Here is a 21,134-nt window from a genome sequence, read left to right on the forward strand (position 1 = left end):
CTCATTGGAATCTACAGTAAGTGTTTGGAGGCTGTAATTTCTGCAAAAGGAGGATCTATTAAATATTCATTTCATTTCTTTTTTGTGGTGCCCAAATGTATGCACCTGCCTAATTTTGTTTAAACAATTATTGCACATTTTCTGTAAATCCAATAAACGTCATTTCACTTCTCAAAAATCCCTGTGTGTGTGTTTACTATATGATATATTTAACTGACATTTTTTATTGTAACAACCAACGATTTATATAGGAAAATCATGAAAATTAATAAGGTTGCCCAAACTTTCGCATCCCACTGTACATATCCTCTATAATAAAACCCAAGTGTCTCTGCGTCCCATGTCCCTGTGTTTGTGTTTTGTAGCACTGCGCATGTACAGGGAGGAATGCAGAGACACTGAAGGGGAGGATGGGGTGGCCGTGTGTGCGAGTGCGGCGGGATACGCGCATGGCACGAGGGTGTGCGCGTGGTAGGCGGGTGCGCGAATGCACGCGGCGGGCAGGTTTGCGCATGCGCGCGGCAGGCGCGCAGAGACAGACCTAGCCTGTTTTTAAACGGGCTAAGGTCACTAGTATTACAATAAAAGAGGCCAAAAGATGAATTCCTCCAACATTATAAATACAGTAATTGTACCAACAACACACTTTGGCAGGGCCCTCCCTTCTTATGTATCCTACTTAATTGTGCACTCTACCTACAGAATAATGTGAACTTGTATTATTGGGACTACTACACCAATGTATGATCCAGCATTGTGTGTCTTATTGGTTATCAGGGGCCGGCGCTGCCATAAAGGCAAATGGGGTAATTGCCCCGTGGGCCTCGACCTCTGCAGGGCCCCCTCGCCGCTGAACCTGCTAAATTCTGCCTGTTCCCCCCCGCTTGCATTGCTCCCCAGGGCCCTTGCGTGATAAGCCACAGCCGTAAATTATTCACCTGTCCCGGCGGGCGGCAGCGGCTACACAGTCCGGGCACTGTTCCCACACAGTCCTCCTCCTTCTCTGTGACCCGACGCATGTTTACGCATAACAGGAAGAGGACAATGTAGAATGAGTGTCTGGACTGTGCTGCCGCTGCTCACTGGAACGGGTGAGGAGAGGTAAGTGCTGCGTACGGGGGGGGGGGGGGGGTTTGGGCAGGGGGCCCCCAATTCAGTTTGCCCCGGAGCCCCTTAAACTGGCCCTGTTGGTTTTTACCTGTATTGTGTTGTTGGTCACCCATGTTATCATTGTCTGTTATTTTATTTATTGTACAGTGCTGCATAATTTGTTAGCGCTATATAAATCCTATAAATAATAATATTAATCTTTCAGTGAGCTTCTGGATAACAGCTATAAGGATTAGGGCTGTTAAGGGATATGGAGTGCTGCCCATTCCAGGGGTCCCAGATTTTTGCAAACAAGGGGGTGGATTCTCTGATTGAAGAAGTGATCTTCTCCATAATATAAATATAGTGAACTTTGCTGATTTGCTGATCTGCCCTCGACGGGGTGTTGTACCTCCATGTCTTGGCCAGCAAAGTTTTGGAGGCATTGCAAAGTTTTGGACCTCCATGTCTTGGCCAGCAAAGTTTTGAAGGCATTGCAAAGTTTTGGACCTCCATGTCTTGGACAGAAAAGTTTTGGTGGCATTGCAAAGTTTTGGACCTCTATGTCTTGGCCAGCAAAGTTTTGGAGGCATTGCAGATCTGGCCTAGGAGTTTGTTCTGGTGTTTGATCAATTGGGAATGGGTTTTGTCGAATAAGGCCAGAAATCAGTTACCAATGGCAGTGCCACCAGCAGTGTGCCTAGTCCATAAGTGTGTGACAATCACAAAAACACAAATTTGAGGACAGATTGTTTTTTCTAATCGAATCTGCCAGTAGTCTATTGCTCCAACATATCTTATCGATTGATTTTGAGCAGTTTGTTATTCAAAATCTGACTGAACATGTTGTAAAATGTTCATGCGACGGGGGCAGGGCTGCAGTGGCGTGGGATCGATGGCCCATAGCACCGCATCACGCAGTTCAATTGATACTCAATAGATTTCTTCTATATAAAAATTGAGCTCACCATTTATGGTAGGAATCGATCACTATCCAATCGAATCCCAGCCAGATAGGGATTGATTAGGAATATTGTGACGCAATTGACACTTGGATGATTAACTTTATGGTCAGTTTCCTGAAATTATAGAACTCAACTCGCTAACATATACTGTAGTTAAGAGACACGCATACATGAAAAAAGATTCAGATAGTAAAATATTTGTAATATTTACTGATATACTATGATTAAACCTAACCCTACTCTCACTCAGAACCTTCCACTACCAATCAGTTGTCCCCATTTTTGCCCATTTTTGCCAGTTGTCCCCATTTTTGCCTGATGAAGCGGGCTTGACCTGCGAAACGCGTTGCATTTTTGTTTGGGGTACCGTATGTCATGATCGCTGCTGCAGCAGGTATTGCTGGAAGTAGTAGTGCTGCAGCTCAGGCAGTTCTGATCTCTTTCCATGCAAGCTGCATAGCTTTGTCTGTCTTTCCCTGCTGTCAGCTTGTGACTGATTATCATTCACCTGTGTGGGAATCTGCATGTCTGCTCCCATTGGATGACCTCAGTATAAAGATCTGCTTCCTGCAGGACTCCTCGGGTTTTCATAGCTTCAGTTTAAGCCTGTCTTGCTGTTGCTTCAGCCCCCGATCGTGTTTCTTGTTCTAAGGATACTTTGCTGGTCTTTGCATCATATATTGGTTCATTGCCAATATATATGCAAACCAGCACGTTTATTATTTTCCTTGTATTCGTGTTACGTTGATACATCAGTGTAGCTGATGTATACGTACACGAACTGTTTATATCCTGTGTGCAGTTAGTCAGCTTTCCAGCACGTTTTGGTAGGTTGTGCGTATCGTGATCACCCGTGCTGAGTTAGTTACCCTGCTCCTGGTTCTGTTTGTGGATTGCGTTCATCTCTGCGAAGAGATAACGAATCCTTCTGAATCCTGTTCTGTTACCGTTTGTGGATTGCGTTCATCTCTGCAAAGAGATAGCGAATCCTTCTGAGTCCTGTTCCCTGTATTACTCCTGTCCTAGTCAGAGTTCCTGCTTATGTCATATATCGGTTCATTGCCGATATATACATATGTTAGTCAGACGTTACAAATAGTTTCATTGATAGCTGTAATTGTAATACGCTAGGAAAACATACTTATTGTATTTTTGTCTGTGTTACGTTCATCTATCTCGATCCTGCTATTTCCTGACTATCCTGTCCTGTCTTTGTGAGGCACGCCATCGCTGCAACGCATTGGCTGCCTCATTCCAGTCTGTCTTGTTGTGGACGCTTGCTGTCACTAAGTAGCGGCTAGCTAGCAAGCGTTCATTCTGTCTACCTGTCCTGATCTCCTCAGTTCTGGTTTATGCACTCAGCGCTACCTTGCGCTGAGACGTTATCGCAAAAGTATTGTTTGTGGCTGTCGGATCTGCACCGGCTCTGTGCGCCACAATCTCCTTTTGGAGTCAGTCCTCCCCTCCACTATACTAGGGATAGCCTGTTTCCTTGTGCTAGTGTGTGTACCTCCTCCACGTCAGCTCATGCGTTGCATGCTGACTGTGGAGAATACACCACCAAGCCTTACATTATGAAAACCCCATTACCAATCCCCATTGTGGGGGGGATTCCCAGAAAGTATGACACTGTTAACTATGGTTCGTGTTCCTTTAAGAAATTTGAAGAACTTAACTCTGAAACAGAAAATGAGTTTTTCTCTGAATGTGCCAATCCCGATCTCCAAGCGACTCCTGTTTCAACCTGGGCACTCCAACTAAGTTATATTTTGTTTAAAGGGGAATTATTTCAGTGGGCATTTGATGTTCTCAATCATTCCGATTTGAAAGAGAGACCGCTGGAATTTCTAGCGTTTGTGATCCATAACTGGTTGCGCATAGATCCATTGCCTTTTCCTCTAAATGAACTCCTGGCAGCAGGCCAATCAGCTTCCCCTTCAATTGTTTGCAAAAATGATCAGCAAGCAGAGAGTGTTCCTGATAATTTTCCTGCAGCTTTGAATAAATCACCAAAGGCAGCAGGGTCTAAGGCAAAACGCAAACGTTCTAAGAAACGTGTCCGATCTGCAGAGTCGTTATCCTTAGCGACTGAGACCTATAATGAGATTCTGCCATTAACAGATAATGAAATGCAATTGTCTTTCAGGGGAGTTAAATGGACTTATGAAACTACTAATGAACTTTCCTCCCTGGCTAGGGAAAATAAAGATTTTTGTTTAAAAGAATTATCTGAGTATGATTATGAGGAGATATTACAGAGTATTGAACAAATCAACTTATTTGTGAACCAAGGGAAGTTTGCATACACTACAGTTCAACACTTGCTACAGGTATTGGAGATTCTTAAGAATAAGGAATCTGCCAATCACCTGCTAATTAACCCTATACATGTGCCTGCCACAATCATATCTGCAGACTGTGATCAGCCTAAATGTTTCGCTGTTAAGTATGCATGGGATCCTCCATTCGAGAGGGGAGAGATGGAAGCCCTAGTCTGTGAATGGAAGAATGATTCAAGTTCATTTTGTCAATTTTACAGTGCAAAAAGTGAAATGGTATTGAATGCATGCATTAAGTCAGCCTATAACCTAATAGAGACTGGTGTGTGTAGGTATGACTGTGTGGCTCCTTTGATTGATGTGTGGGAACTGATTTTGGATGATTTTTTTGTGACTCCGAATTCGCAAATTTGGCGTTCTGACCCGCCTGCTTCAGCACCTTTCGCTGATTCAGCAGGTGATTCGGAGCTCTTTTTGTGTGAAATTGAAGTTCCTGCAATTCCACCCTGTACCATGGATAACTCAGTGTTACTTCCCAGTAAAACAGAAGCCACTGATACTTTCTTAACCTTGCCCTGCACAAATTTCTCAGCAGAGAATCCAGAGGTCCTGCTGACTTCCGAGTCCAGTCTAGCCAGTACTCATGAGTCTTTGTTCAGTGAAACAGACACCAGAAAAATCTTGCCTGCCTCTGCAAACACTTCTGCAGAAATTACCTGTGTTAATAAAGTTCAACTCCTGTCTGATCCAGCAGATGCCAATAGATGCACTACATCAGTTTCCGAGTCCCAGCAATCCTGTCTAGAAACCTCAGAACCCCAGCATCTGAATTTTCCAATTTTACAAATGAATGGTGATTCAGATGCGCAAACATTGTGTCTTGATCTTCCTGTTTCTACACCTCGCTCTAGTTTCGTGAATAGCTCAGAGCATCTGCTATGTGAACCTGAAATCGCAGAATTATTACCTTGTTCAGAAAATGTTCCAGTAAATTTGCCCTGTATCGTGAATAGCTCAGAGCATCTGCTATGTGAACCTGAAATCGCAGAATTATTACCTTGTTCAGAAAATGTTCCAGTAAATTTGCCCTGTACCATGAATTGTGCAGTAGATCTCTCCTATGAAGCTCAGGTCACAGAATCCTTATGCTGTCCAGCAGGTGCTTCCATGGTTTTGCCCTGCAATATGGACTGTTCAGTGATGCTGTCCAGTGAAGCTGGAGTCGCAGAGTCCTATGCTTCACCCAGTACTTTGGATACTTCAAACCCTCTAGCAGAAGACTCTGAGGCACTGCTTACCTCAGTGGGTGTTGCAGCAATATTCACTTGTTTAGCAGCTGTCTTAGAATTAAAGTCCACTCTAAATAAACTTGATGAATCTTTGTCTGATGAAGCAGAAGTCATTGAAATATTGTCCTCGTCAGCATGTGTCTTAGATACCTTGCCCTGTACACAGTCTGTTTTAACCAATGTTGTTGAGTCCCTCTCCAGTGTTGTAACAGCCGAGGAACTCCAGCCCTGTCCTCTGAATGTTTCAGAAGTCTTGCCCTGTAACATGGATAATTCTGATTCTCTGGTCAAAATAACAGAAGTCTCAGAATTTCAGTCTGATTTAGTAAGTGTTCCTGAAAACCTGCCTGGTATCTTGGAAAATTCTGATTCTCTGGCCGGTGTGGCAGAGATTCCGGAGTTCCCTTCCTGTCCAGGGAATTCCTCAGATTTGCCCAGTTCAGTGGGGGATGCTGTAATATTGACTTGTTTTGCAGCTACTTTGGAGCCCCAATCCCAGGTACTAGATGAGTCTCTGTCCAGTCCAGAGGAAGTTGTGGAATCCCTATCTAGCTCAGTTCATACATCAGAAGACTTGTCCTGTCTTGTTTATGCCCCTGAACCTGATTTGTTAATAACCTTGCTAGAATCAGCGACATCCAAGTCTGTTCCTGCATTCTTCAGTGAGAGTCCAGTGCTTGTGAAGTCTAGTCATGATGAATTTTTGTCCAGTCCTGGTTTCGGTCCTGAGGTTCACAGTTCCTTGACATGCCCAGAGGTTTCTCTTGTGCCAGTGTGCCCAGATGTGCTTTGTGTGCCAGAATGCCCAAGTGTGTCTAAGGAGTTAGCATACTCGGATGCTTCTTTAGGGGAGACATGTTCTGATGTTGCCAGTCTGCCTGCATGCCCAGAGATGGTTCTGGTCCCTGAAAGCCCTGATCTTGATGTTTGTCCTTGTAACCCTGACTCGGGAATTGCCATAGGTTCCATGGGGATTCTTGATAGTTCTCCATGTGAGCCTAAAGGGCGTTCTGACCTTTTGGGATCTCTTTGGAGCTTTAAAGTGTTCTGGGAGATCTCTGAGGAAGCTTGTCCTGGTACCTTGGACTGGTTCAACAGTGGGTTTTGTGTTGGTAAAGACAGTTCCGGTGGGCATTGCAAAGGCTTTGGCATTTTTGGACGGTCCCTGGAAGGCAGTGGGTATCGCTCAGAGAGCTTCGGGGGGCTTTCTTCTGGAAATCTTGGTTCTGATGGGTGTCACACTGAGACTTGTAGTACTGATGGGCATGGTTCTGTAGGTTCTGGTTCTGATGGGTCCAGTCTTGTGATGACTGATTCTGGAATTTGGTCTTGCCGGGCTGTCCCGGTCATCATGAATTATCAGTTAGGTTGTCTCCGTGGGAAGGTCAGTTTTGAGAGGCGTCTGGTATCCGCCTTTAAGGGCGGGGGTACTGTCATGATCGCTGCTGCAGCAGGTATTGCTGGAAGTAGTAGTGCTGCAGCTCAGGCAGTTCTGATCTCTTTCCATGCAAGCTGCATAGCTTTGTCTGTCTTTCCCTGCTGTCAGCTTGTGACTGATTATCATTCACCTGTGTGGGAATCTGCATGTCTGCTCCCATTGGATGACCTCAGTATAAAGATCTGCTTCCTGCAGGACTCCTCGGGTTTTCATAGCTTCAGTTTAAGCCTGTCTTGCTGTTGCTTCAGCCCCCGATCGTGTTTCTTGTTCTAAGGATACTTTGCTGGTCTTTGCATCATATATTGGTTCATTGCCAATATATATGCAAACCAGCACATTTATTATTTTCCTTGTATTCGTGTTACATTGATACATCAGTGTCGCTGATGTATACGTACACGAACTGTTTATATCCTGTGTGCAGTTAGTCAGCTTTCCAGCACGTTTTGGTAGGTTGCGCGTATCGTGATCACCCGTGCTGAGTTAGTTACCCTGCTCCTGGTTCTGTTTGTGGATTGCGTTCATCTCTGCGAAGAGATAACGAATCCTTCTGAATCCTGTTCTGTTACTGTTTGTGGATTGCGTTCATCTCTGCAAAGAGATAGCGAATCCTTCTGAGTCCTGTTCCCTGTATTACTCCTGTCCTAGTCAGAGTTCCTGCTTAAGTCATATATAGGTTCATTGCCGATATATACATATGTTAGTCAGACGTTACAAATAGTTTCATTGATAGCTGTAATTGTAATACGCTAGGAAAACATACTTATTGTATTTTTGTCTGTGTTACGTTCATCTATCTCGATCCTGCTATTTCCTGACTATCCTGTCCTGTCTTTGTGAGGCACGCCATCGCTGCAACGCATTGGCTGCCTCATTCTAGTCTGTCTTGTTGTGGACGCTTGCTGTCACTAAGTAGCGGCTAGCTAGCAAGCGTTCATTCTGTCTACCTGTCCTGATCTCCTCAGTTCTGGTTTATGCGCTCAGCGCTACCTTGCGCTGAGACGTTATTGCAAAAGTATTGTTTGTGGCTGTCGGATCTGCACCGGCTCTGTGCGCCACAATCTCCTTTTGGAGTCAGTCCTCCCCTCCACTATACTAGGGATAGCCTGTTTCCTTGTGCTAGTGTGTGTACCTCCTCCACGTCAGCTCATGCGTTGCATGCTGACTGTGGAGAATACACCACCAAGCCTTACACCGTATAATAAATGTATTAATATTTTTATATGATAAACATGATCTCTGGTCTGCTTTTGGAAGATGAGCCCACCACTCACTCCAAGCAATTTTAAAGGTTTTATGAAGTTTTATCCTGCTGGCGCCTCTGTTCCACATTCAGTTCCACTACCAATGCCCAACCCTAACCCCTCCCTGGTGGTGGTGCCTAACCCTAAGACCCTTTCCCCCAGTACTGCCTAACACTAAGAACCCCCCTAGTGCTGGCTAACCCTAACCCTCCCCAGTGGTTCCTAACTAACCCTAACCTCCTCCCGTGCCGAAACCTTAAAGGGGAACGTCAGCCTAAACAAACATATTGTCATTTAGTTATGTTAATTATAATAGATAGGTAATATAATCTCTTACCCACCCTGTTTTAAAAGAACAGGCAAATGTTTGTGATTTCATGGGGGCAGCCATCTTTTTCATGGGGGCAGCCATCTTTTTGGTTGAAAGGAGGTGACAGGAAGCATGAGACACAGTTCCAACTGTCCTGTGTCCTGATCACCCTCCCAGCTGCACACGCTAGGCTTCAAATCTCAAATTCAAAATTAAAAAACAAAAATTTGCACCAAAACAGCAGAATGAGAACAACAACATCAGAAATCCCATCATGCTTTGTACAGCATCAGGGGAAAAATGCCCGGGCAGTTTTCTTCTGTGCAGCTAAAAATGAGGCTTGGATAAGAAAAACAAAGTTCTGATGCTGTGAAACTGTTAAAGAAACACCAAGCCTTTTCAGTGCTGCTGAGTAGATTTTTAGTCTGGAGGTTCACTTTAACAGTTGCCGCGAGTTGTGACAAAAAAAGTAAATTTCTACGCCCGCTATTTAAATCCGCAATTTGCATATCTGCATGCGCCTATTGGCACTAAAAGCTACCTTCTTTGCCGCAAATCGGGCACCTCTGGGTGCATAAATTTACCTTCTTTGCCGCATATTGCAGCCATTATAAAAGCCACGATATGTGACAAATAAGGGAAATTTTGGCACCCGGAGGCGTCTATGGCGGCATTACTTTTTCCGTAAGGGTTCCTCCGCCCTTTTTTTCCTGATTCGACCAAACACTCCCTCCTTCGTAGAGCTCTAAACTACTTTTTGGTCAATCATTTTGCTTTTTTTTTTTAAATTGTAAGTTGTTCTTTATTTTGCAATATGTAAGGGGAGGATTCCTGAAAGGTCTCCCTCAGCAACGCACGGCACAACAGTATAATAATATGGTAGGACATCATGCTGGGTACACATAATGCAATATCCCATCCTACTGACAGGATCTGACAATTATTTTCTAAATGTCCAATCTGCTCCCGATCGACAATGTGATCGATCAGGAGCAGTTTGAATACAGATAATAATGAGGACAGGCAACATTGGTAATGAAGGGGAAAGTGAAGCATACACACAGCAGGGCACAGGACTGTGCTCATAACTGACTCTGTAAAGTTCCCCAGAGTTTCTCCATGCTCTGTACACACGCTAATGCTCCATGCTCTGTACACACGCTGCTGCTCCATGCTCTGTACACACGCTGCTGCTCCATGCTCTGTACCAGGGCCGGATTACCGACCAGGCAACAAAAGCAGTCGCTTGGGGCCCCATTCAGAGTCAAAGGGGCCCCATTAGCACATAAACCAGCCCTTGCCATCCTGTCAGCGGTGGCTGGATGTTATAATGGTTAAAGGGACTCTGAGCAGTGCAGTAACTATGGAAAGATGCATATCATTTTAAAGCTCTTTTTCTCCTCTTTCCAATGATATATAAACAGCTGCTCTATGCCTTTTAGTTTTTGATATTTTCACGATCGAAATCACGGCCACAGGACAACTTTTCTCCAAAGTTGGCAGCTCGATTCAGCACAATGCAATGAAATATAAGGAACCCAGGGGGATATAATTACAAACATCATGCTGGTAGGTGTGAGGATGTAATGAATTAGTTGTGGGTATGCTTAAAGGCATATCCACAGGCACTGCTTGGAGTCCCTTTAAAGGGGAACTGAAGAGAGAGGTGTATGGAGGCTGCCATGTTTATTTTCTTTTAAGCAATACCAGTTGCCTGACAGCCCTGTTGATCCTCTGCCTCTAATACTATTAGCCCCTGAACAAGCATGCAGCAGATCAGGTGTTTCAGACTTTAAAGTCAGATCTGACAAGACTAGCTGCATGCTTGTTTCTGGTGTTATTTAGATACTACTGCAGAGATATAGACCAGCAGGGCTGCCAGGCAACTGGTATTGATTAAAAGGAAATAAATATGGCAGCCTCTGTATACCTCTTACTTCAGTTCCCCTTTAAGGGCTCTGCCGCTGACACAGGAGACCAGGGTTCGAATCTCAGCTCTGCCTGTTTAGTAAGCCAGCACCTATTCAGTAGGAGACCGTAGGCAAGTCTCTCTAACACTGCTACTGCCTATAGGGCGCGTCCTAGTGGCTGCAGCTCTGGTGCTTTGAGTCCACCAGGAGAAAAGCGCGATATAAATGTTATTTGTCTTGTCTTGTCAAATGATGCCGTGCGCTGCTGATTGTCTTCAGAGCCAGGCTCTCCTCCTAGGTCCCCCTCCTGCTACTGTGCGCTCTGCCGCTGCCCACTCCACCCTCCCTTCCCACAGAGAACCACAGCTGCAGCAAGAATGATAGCAGCAGATGGCAAACGCTCACTCACCTATCCATGATCCAAGCAATAGAGATCCCCTCATCTGAAACCCATCTGTCTCTTCTACAGTGCAGCCGCTCGCTCTGAACTTCCTGATTCTCAGATCAGACATGAAGTAGGAAGTACTAATAGTAGTAGTAACAGAGCGGCAGCACTCTAGAGGAGACAGATGGGCTCCGGATGACGGGACCTCTATTGCTTGGATCGCAATAGGTGAATGTGATTCATCTGGTGCTGTCATTCTCCCCCACTGCGGCTGCCTTCTCTGCTGGACTATCGTATTCACTGGGATGGAGGCTGCATGGTGGCTGTCTAGTTTGGGAGGTAATTGGTTGTTCGGTGGTGGGAGTGGTTATGTAATTCTGTCTGGGGAACGGCTTCCGGTTTGGCGGTGTCCAGAGCTTTCTGCTATTGCCAGGCTGGAGATGCAGGGGAAAAGTGCTGCTGCTGTGATATCTGGCGACCTCTTCACAGGGGTGCCCCAGCCCCTGAGTGCAAATGTCCCAGCCATTCATCTCTCACTCTGCATTTTGCCGCTGCTATTCCCTGCATTGTGCACCCACAGAGGAAAGCGTGCTGTTGCCCATAGCAACCAGTAGCTCGGCTGCCCGGTGTGTGCGACATATTGCTGTGCAGCTGCATCTTCTGATTCTATTACGACATGATGGGGGGGCCCAAATCAGTTACTTTGCTTAGGGCCCCATTTAGCCTTAATCCGGCTCTGCTCTGTACACACGCTGCTGCTCCATGCTCTGTTCACACGCTGCTGCTCCATGCTCTGTACACACACTGCTGCTCCATGCTCTGTACACACGCTGCTGCTCCATGCTCTGTACACACGCTGCTGCTCCATGCTCTGTACACACACTGCTGTTCCTTGCTCCTTGCTCTGTACACACACTGCTGCTCCATGCTCTGTACACACACTGCTGCTCCATGCTCTGTACACACACTGCTGCTCCATGCTCTGTATACATGCTGCTGCTTCATCCAAAGTCAACTGTTGCAGGGAAAGAAAGGGGGCAGTCCTGCGAGCTGCAGGATACCTGCAGATATTCTGGTGTCTCAACTTGTGCCTGTCCCCAGATACAGCACCAGCCCTGGCCTGAGGCAGTTATAACCCCCCTCCTGCGTTTGCCTATGATATAATCCAGAAGGAGGAAATTTGGAATAATGATGAATAGTTCCTGGTAATAGGCCCCTTGGGCTTTCTATATATATATATAGCAGTGGCTGGATAGTGTAATGGTTAAGGGCTCTGCCTCTGATGTAGGAGTCCTGGGTTCAAATCCTGGTTCTTCCTACTCAGTAAGCCAGCACCTATTCAGTAAGGAGTTCATTGGGCAAGACTCCCTAACACTGCTACTGCCTACTGAGTGCGCTCTTGTGGCTGCCTCACAAGCGCTTTGAGTCCGACAGGAGGAAGGTGCTATACAAAAAAAGGAATTATTATATATATATATATATATATATATATATATATATATATATATATATATATATATATATATATATATATATATATATATATATATATATATATAGTTCATCACTGGGCCAATCACAGCACTCTCTAAGTAGCGGATAGCGGATTGAATTCAGCCTGCATGAGAGGACAGCGATGGCTGCCAAGACCGCCCGCATTTAATGAATCAAGGCCATAGTTTATACCCGATTGTTTTCTATATCTGAGTCCCTGGAAATTAGTCTGCTGGGGGTGTGCAGGAGGTCCAGCGGTAGCAGGGGTGTCCTGATGATCCTCTCAGCAGCGTTGATCACTTTTTGAAGTTTGAGCCTGTTGCTAGCGGTTGCACCCGCGTACCAGATAACAATGGACAGACTCATTGGTGGCAGAGTAGAAACAAGTCAACAGTTCTCGCAGTATCTGCCCACCACCGCCAGATGCATGGACACCTTTACACACACCGTCACTTTAAAAAGTTTAATCCGTGGTCATATACAACACTGCAGCAGCCAGAGGGGTCACACCGACAAAGCGTTTTCTACGTAGCATGCATCTCTATAACATATGGCCCCACTCAGTTTGCTGCAGTGAACTAAAAATAAACTGCAGCATCTGTTGAGCTTTTTGTTTTATAGAACAAACAAATGTCTTTAAAAATATTGTTGGCCATATTTCTCGTAATAGCCGCAGCCCTGGAAAAAGTTTGCTTAGTATAGCTGGAGCCAAGCAGAGACAGAAATAGGATGACAATACTTAAAATATTAATATGCTGTCAACCCAAAACTGACCCTTGCTCTGCACAATATAGTCATAAGACAGCACTGATTGCCCCTATGTGATTACGCTATTGATATGGCGCTGCCTGATTGCCTGGTATTTTACCTGTATCCTTCCTGCCCCACTATAGTGGTACCCATTGCTGTGTGTGGTTGCAATACTTGTAATCTGTTATCTGCACATCATGTCTGAAAGAAAAGAACAGGAAGGCAATGGGACACAGAGAGGAGTAACTAGACCTGATGTGCTGATAGCAAATCACAGGTTGTAGAGGTGCCCTTACATCAGGCGATGTATGGGCAGATCGACCAAGATTCAGATGTTTCTCTGATCAAATCTGATCAGAGAGAGATCTGTTGCCTGTCCATGTTGCCTGTAGCCGTGATGTCATGCGCAATCGCAGTGCGCTTTCAGCCGCGGGAATGAGCTGTAGGACACGCGCAGCCGAGCCAGCACCTGCGCACTAATGCCCCACTCCAGAGACTTGGAAGAGGATGCCGGAGGACATTTAGGTAGGATTAGAGGGGCAGAGTGCAGATTGCAGAACAAGGGAAGCGGTATGCATCAGGACAGCTGCCAGTACATGCCCGCTCCCCCCTTCTCACCTACTTCATTCAGCTCTATCTTTTAAGGAGTGAATTAAGCGAAATCATCTCAGTTTTGAATTTTTTTTAACCATTTCAGCCCGCGGGGATTTTTCACCTTCTGCATCAAAGCAATTTTCACCTCCCATTCATTCGCTAAGAACTTTATCACTACTTGACACAATTTATTGATCTATATCTTGTTTTTTTCCACCACTAATTAGGCTATCTTTGGGTGGTACATTTTGCTAAGAATTATTTTTTTATAAATGCATTTTAACAGGATTAATAAGAAAAAACAGTTTTCGTCCATTACAGGATCTTCTCAAAAAATTAGCATATTGTGATAAAGTTCATTATTTTCTGTAATGTACAGATAGACATTAGACTTTCATATATTTTAGATTCATTACACTACAACTGAAGTAGTTCAAGCCTTTTATTGTTTTAATATTGATGATTTTGGCATACAGCTCATGAAAACCCAAAATTCCTATCTCAAAAAATTAGCATATTATATCCGACCAATAAAAGAAAAGTGTTTTTAAAACAAAAAAAGTCAACCTTCAAATAATTATGTTCAGTTATGCACTCAATACTTGGTCGGGAATCCTTTTGCAGAAATAACTGCTTCAATGCGGCGTGGCATGGAGGCAATCAGCCTGTGGCACTGCTCAGGTGTTATGGAGGCCCAGGATGCTTCGATAGCGGCCTTAAGCTTATCCAGAGTGTTGGGTCTTGCGTCTCTCAACTTTCTCTTCACAATATGCCACAGATTCTCTATGGGGTTCAGGTCAGGAGAGTTGGCAGGCCAATTGAGCACAGTAATACCATGGTCAGTAAACCATTTACCAGTGGTTTTGGCACTGTGAGCAGGTGCCAGGTCATGCTGAAAATGAAATCTTCATCTCCATAAAGCTTTTCAGCTTTATGGAGATGGTGTGTATTTGAATCTAAAATATGGTGTGTATTTGAATCTAAAATATATGAAAGTCTAATGTTTATCACTACATTACAGAAAATAATGAACTTTATCACAATATGCTAATTTTTTGAGAAGATCCTGTATAGCTTTAAAATAAACCACGCTACCATAATTAAAACCTATGTATTTTATTTGCCTGTTTGTCTCGGTTATGACACCATTTAAATTTTGTCCCTATCACAATGTACGGCGCCAATATTTTATTTGGAACTAAAGGTGCATTTTTTCCGTTTTGCGTCCATCACTATTTACAAGCTTATCATTTAAAAAATGTTCGTAGTATACCCCCTTCAAATGCATATTTAAAAAGTTCAGACCCTTAGGTAACTATTTATGATTTTTTTTGTTTTTTTTTAATTGTAATTTTTTTTCCATAAATTTTTTTATTTGGGTAATATTATGGTGTGGGAAATAAACAGTTACTTTTTAATGTTATTATATGTGTAAATTATAATGTCAAAAATATGTTGATGTAGTTTTACTATTTGGCCACCGTGAGTTTTTTTTTCTCCTTGTGCTTCTCGCTAACCGGAAGCACAAGGAGTACGCGGAAAAGTGCATTGGCAGAAAGACTGAATCCTCTAGTAAGCTTTGGTTTTTCTGCTGGGGACACGGATCGGTGATCGGGAACCATGTTCCCGTTCACTGATCCCAGGGCTACCGGGGGACACCACGGGGGCACAGGGGCGCGCCGAAGCGCGGCACCGCAGCAGAGCAGCTGAAATCAGCTTAATTTTGAAATTTGAGATGAGATTTCACTAAAGCAAAATCTCCTGCCCTATGATATACTTACCGTGAGCTTCCTCCAGCCCCTTGAAGCCGACATGTCCCACGCCGCATCTCCGATCGCAGCCGCCAGCCCGGGGTCTGTGCCGCATGCAGAGGCCGACTTCCTCTACTGCGCCTGCACAAGGTCCGCTGTCAATCAAGTCCACGTTGTCCGCAGCGTACTGTGCAGGCACAGTAGTTCTGCGCCTGCACAGAACGCTGTAGACAACTTGGACTTAATTGACAGCGGCGCTTCACGCAGGAGCAGTAAGGACGACCTCGAGGTCGGCCTCTGCACCGGCAGGGACCCCAGGCCGGGGGCTGAGAGCGAAGCTGCTGCGTGGGACATGTCAGCTGCAAGGGGCTGGAGGAAGCCCCAGGTAAGTAGATCGGGGAGTAGTTTATATTGATGACTCCTTTAAATGTTATGCTGTTGCTTAACCTTTACAGCAGAGAGGAAGTTCTGAGTTCAGGTCCGCTGTAAAGTGACCTTGTACTATAAAATGCTGTTGCCCCACCCAGCATGCTGCTGACAACATTAGGTGCCAGCTTCCTAAATTCAGCTCCACACGCCAATCACGACCAGATGTGTCACTGGACCAAGATCAGACTTGAGAAACTTAACAGACCTGAAAAACACAGCGGCCTGGAGGCTGGCAGGCAGGTTCAGCACAGTACTGCACTCTAAAGCTGGCTATGCGATGCTGCAATCAGCCTTAGGGCAACAATGTTCTTTTGTAATGGGCATGGCAGCCACATTTAAAGTACTAAGTGTTCCAATCTCAACTCCCGGCATGATTTCCTAGTCTTCTGCAGACACTCATTTACAGAACTTGTTTTTTTTTATTTGTGTACAACCTATTTGACACTTGTGCGAAAACGGACGATTCCTCTGCCACAAATTCAGATGGAATTTGGCAGCTTATAGAAGTCTATGCAGAGCATCCAAATTTGTGGCCGAGGAAAAATCTGAGGCCCTGCAGCATAATATCGCGCAACTAGTCCGAATCCCATAGCCATGCATAGTGCGATTCCCATAGCCGTTCATAGCGCGGCTAGAGGGATTCGGCTGCGAGACACGAGCAGCTGTACCGGCATCGCGTCTCGCAAGACGCATGCTGCCCACAAGTGGAAACGGGGTCTATATCGTGTTTAAATTACCTGGTTTCGAAGTCCTTTCACTATTCAACTTCCTGCCACATAGACTTCTGCATCTTCAGATTCAAATCTTCTAATAAAGATGTGTCTGTGCCACGCCCAACTGCTCATACCGTTGCCAACACACTGCAGAGTCTGCATCGCCTCTGCGTCATTGTGTCATAATCACTTGCTCCAATACGCGTTGCAGGGTAGCGTGGCCAGTCCCATTCTTTATCCTTTACTTATATAAAGCGGTTGGTTTGCACTCAGCAACTTCCTGGTCAGTCACTTTAGAGCGATGGAAGATGATGTCTGGGGTGTGGCAGAAGAGAGGGGGAGTGTTATGTACTGGGGGGGGGGGGGGGGCATAAATCCTCTGTGTGGCCAGATGGGTGCAGCCTTGGAGACCAGATGGGTGCCCCGAAGGTGACTGCAGGGTGCGATTTGATAATCTGAGGCTAGGTACAGATACAACAGACAGTAGACGCAGTGGCGTAGCTAAGGAGCTGTGGGCCCCGATGCAAGTTTTACATGGGGCCCCCCAAGCACTCTATACATAGCAATTGATACGGCATGCCAAAACCTGCCAATGGCAACTACAGTGTCAGAGGTGCAAGAAGAGGCTGGGAAACAGTTTGTTAGTGATTACTACTATTCACAGTATCTATAGAAATGATTATTATGAGCACAGGACCAATAGAGAGGTAATAATGTAGATGAGGGAGAGCCCTTCGGGGCCCCTCTGGCCCAAGGACCCCGATGCGGTCGCTACCTCTGCACCCCCTATTGCTACGCCCCTGAGTAGACGTAGTGAGGGATAAGCCAGGAGTCCGTTAACAGGAAATCAGTCCAAATCAGGTGAGGTAAAGGAACGTAAGACAATCGGATAGTCAAGGTAACGACAAGGATCAAAGCCAGGATGTCAGTTCATAAAGGTAAGTCTTTCAGGACACAGGAACATAGGAAACCTGATGTGATGCTCAGGCAGCGACCATCAAACAAGGAAGTCTTTATAAAACATAATGCAGGAAGTGAGCTCACCTGCTCACATGCAAACAGGGATGCATAGCACATTCCAAACACTACATGGTGCGGGAACGCCTAAAGGTCCTAGAAAGGAAAACAGTTCTGTAGTCAAAGTCCTGAGCCGGTGGGTTGCCACAGGCAACCACTTGCTGAAGCGTGACAGGGAGTTTTAAGTCCTCCAAACCAACCCATCCTGTGGGGTAGTCACGGGACCTGTATTTATTATATGACCTCATGAACAGGGGGTCTTGCTGGAGAGTCACCATGGGTGGAGGGGGTATGAATGTAGAGAACACCAAAGTTTTTTTTTCTGGGGCCCCAACGATTAGTAGTTACACCTGGACGTCCATCTGTCCACCTTCCCACCTGCAGTGACACCTCTGAGGAGCAATTTAACATTGAACTGATTTACTGCAGAAAGGGGTTAGAACCTCTTTTTGGGATTTTATAACTGGCTGTGCCTGTTTTAGAGAGAATTCCCATTCCTATCCTGATAGTGAGGGGTTAAAGTGTACCCAAGGCAACGAAGTGGCATGTTGATAAAATAATGTATACCGTATTTTTCGAACTATAAGACGCTCCTGGTCATAAGATGCACCTAGGTTTAGAGGACAAAAACCAGGGGAAAAATATATATACTAAACCTGGTGCATCCATGGTGAAGGAGCATCTTGTGGATTATGCCCCCTTGTACCTCTTGTGTCCCTCTGTGTCCTCCTCTTGTCCTCTGTGCATCTTGTGTCTCCCTGTGTCCTCCCCTGTACCACTTGTGTTCCCCATGTGTCCGCCTCTGTCCTCCTTGTGTCCTCCTCTATGCCCTTTTGTGTCACCCTGTGTCCTTCGTTTGTCCCCCTGTGTCCTCCTCTGCATGGGCACAGTACAGGGAGTCCCCGACATTGCAGCGTGTATGAGATTCGTATTGGCAGCGTTCACAAGTCAGGAACTCCCTGCATTCGGACTGTAAGACGCAGTGACTTTCCCCCACTTTTGGGGGAGAAAAAGTGAAACTTATAGTCCCAAAAATACAGTATGTACAGTGCAAAACATATTAATAACCAGACTGTTTTATTTTTTATTTTGCTGCCTGAAAGAGTTAATTTTCAGGCATGCAAGTGACAGCTTCTGTCTTGTCGGTACCTTGTTGGGAATATAGTAAGCCTCACTGATAAGCAAATTATAGCCATGAAAGTTACAACTTCTGAGGGAAAGGGAGAGATAGAAAGAGGTCAAAAGTTCATGTATTTTAACTCTGGGACACATAGTAGACTGCCAATGAGCAGCAACAATAAAACATTCAATCTACTTTGTCACTTTTAGAAGTAGGAGGATAAATACAATTGTTTTTCTCATCAGTTTATTTTCACGTTCACTTTGTTTTTTCAGTGGGGACAAAAAACAGCATTATACTGTATGAAGTTTTTTTTACTGTACAGTGTGCAGGATTTTTAGTTTTTACTACTGTCCTTAATTTCCTGTTTCTGGGTCTACCAAGGCTAAAGCAAACCTGTTACTTGAACTGGGGTGGCCGCACTGCGTAGGCACAGGACAGCTTGTGCCTGTGCAATAGCTTGAAGCTGTTCATACTCGGTGGAAAAAGAAGAGCCCAGGAGCGTAGCAGTAGGGGGTGCAGAGGTTGTGACCGCATAGGGGCCCTTGGGCCAGAGGGGCCCCGAAGGGCCCTCCCTCAACTGAAGTATTAGCTCTTTATTGGTCCTGTGCTCATAATAATCACTTCTATAGATACTTTGAATAGGGGTAATCAATCATTAACAAACTGTTCCCCATCCCCTTCTTGCACCTCTGACACTGTAGTTGCCATTGGCAGGTTTTGGTGCGTCATATCAATTGTTATGTATAGAGTGCATCGGGGGCCCCAATGTAAAACTTGCATCGGGGCCCACAGCTCCTTGGCTACGCCACTGGTAGCTACTACGCAGCCGTAAGTCATTTTACGTCTTTCTGTGCAGTGCAGCCGTACTCCGTCAAGAAGCCCTTGTTGAGGAGGTTTTGGGGGTCCCAGCGTTGGAATGGTAAGGTGGATGGGCGAAGCCTCTGGATTACCCTTCTACTGAGGTAAGTATCTATTTGGGGCACTTTTTTACCCTGCAGATATATTTTAATGTGAAAACCACAGATTTCTCAGGGTCAGGAAGTGAGGGAAACTCTGCCCCCAGTGGTGACCCAGACAGCAGTAAATTGTTCAAGGGGCTATATGTGCAGAGGCGTAGCTATGGGGGGGGGCAAGGAGGACATATGTCCCCGGGTGCAGCACTGTGAGGGCACTCCGTGCAACCAGCAGGGACACAAGGGGAGGGGGGGGGGGGGTGCAGCGGGACATATCCCCCAACCTGCGGCAGTCCCGCAGAATTTGGGTCAGTTGGGGAGGTCTGCTTCACATCTATAACATGTAGCCACTAAAACACTTGATCTGAAGAAAGGGGGATAAGAAATTGGGGTCCCCCACACCACTTGGCCCCCAGTCGCAGGAGCTCCCCCCCCCCCCCCCCCAGTTCTGCCCCTGGCCCCATGTGGTCAGGTGCAGGGGCCTTGGTGTGGGTGCGATCTCTGTTTTTCAAAATAAAACTGATCCTTAGAATAAAGAAGTGCACAGACCGATGGCAAAATACAGAAAACCATAAAAGTCAATGCAATTAGAGATCACTATATCCATCCAAAAACAGTTTTCGATTGATGCATAGGCTCTACATTATTGCAGGCTGCACATTACTACCACTATGTAAAAATGCTGATAAATGTGATGAGCAACTAAGGAGCTTGGGACTCCAGTGTGAGTTTTACATGGGGCCCCAAGCACTCTATTTATAGGGAGCTCCAAAACCTATCAAGGACAGCTGTAGTGTCAGAGAGGAGTAATCAGTGTAAGGAAACCATTTGTAAAGGATTCAACAAGGTACATACAGAGGTGATCATTACCAGCATAGCACCAATTAAAAGCTAATAAGATGACTGAAGGAGGACCCCTTGTGGGCCCCTCTGGTCCAGGGGCCCTGGAGTGGTTGTAACCTCTTCATCCCCTATTGCTACGCCACTGGTGATGAGGAATGCAGCAAGGACAGATGCCTGACCCCTACCTTCAGTCCTGTCCCCAGCACAATGACATCATACTCTTCCTCCATGCCAGAGTCAGGTCCCTCAGTCACATCCGCAGCTCCGTGTGCTTTCCCTCCACCACACAGCATGAGAGACCGCTGCCCTAATCTTATCTGCCAGACACTGATAAGCCGGTCACTCACCCCCTGACCCAAAGCTATAATAATCCATGTGAGCACAGCCATCACAGCTCTCTGCCCAGCCTGGGCGAGGAGTGCAATACCCACACACACAACTCTGCAGTAACAATAATACTTATAATATCCACTTAGGGATTTCTAGTGGGAAAATTCCATTTGTTTATTTAGAAACAAAACTCTGTTTTCAAACTTCTTCAGACTGTAATGATAATAA

At 45.5% G+C, this 21,134-nt stretch overlaps 1 protein-coding gene across 1 annotated transcript in view; it reads right to left on the reverse strand.

Moving 5' to 3' along the window:
* The window catches only part of LOC137531579 (rab GDP dissociation inhibitor beta-like), an 87,848-nt gene extending 66,971 nt beyond the window's left edge, over nucleotides 1-20,877 (reverse strand). The window contains exon 1 of the mRNA XM_068251520.1: nucleotides 20,762-20,877. Within this exon, the coding sequence (XP_068107621.1) occupies nucleotides 20,762-20,869 (108 nt within the window). The 5' untranslated portion in view covers nucleotides 20,870-20,877. The remainder of the gene's footprint in view (nucleotides 1-20,761) is intronic.
* Nucleotides 20,878-21,134: the final 257 nt, after the last annotated feature.

Source organism: Hyperolius riggenbachi, chromosome 9 (assembly GCF_040937935.1).
Source record: "Hyperolius riggenbachi isolate aHypRig1 chromosome 9, aHypRig1.pri, whole genome shotgun sequence".
NCBI classification, from domain to species: domain Eukaryota; kingdom Metazoa; phylum Chordata; class Amphibia; order Anura; family Hyperoliidae; genus Hyperolius; species Hyperolius riggenbachi.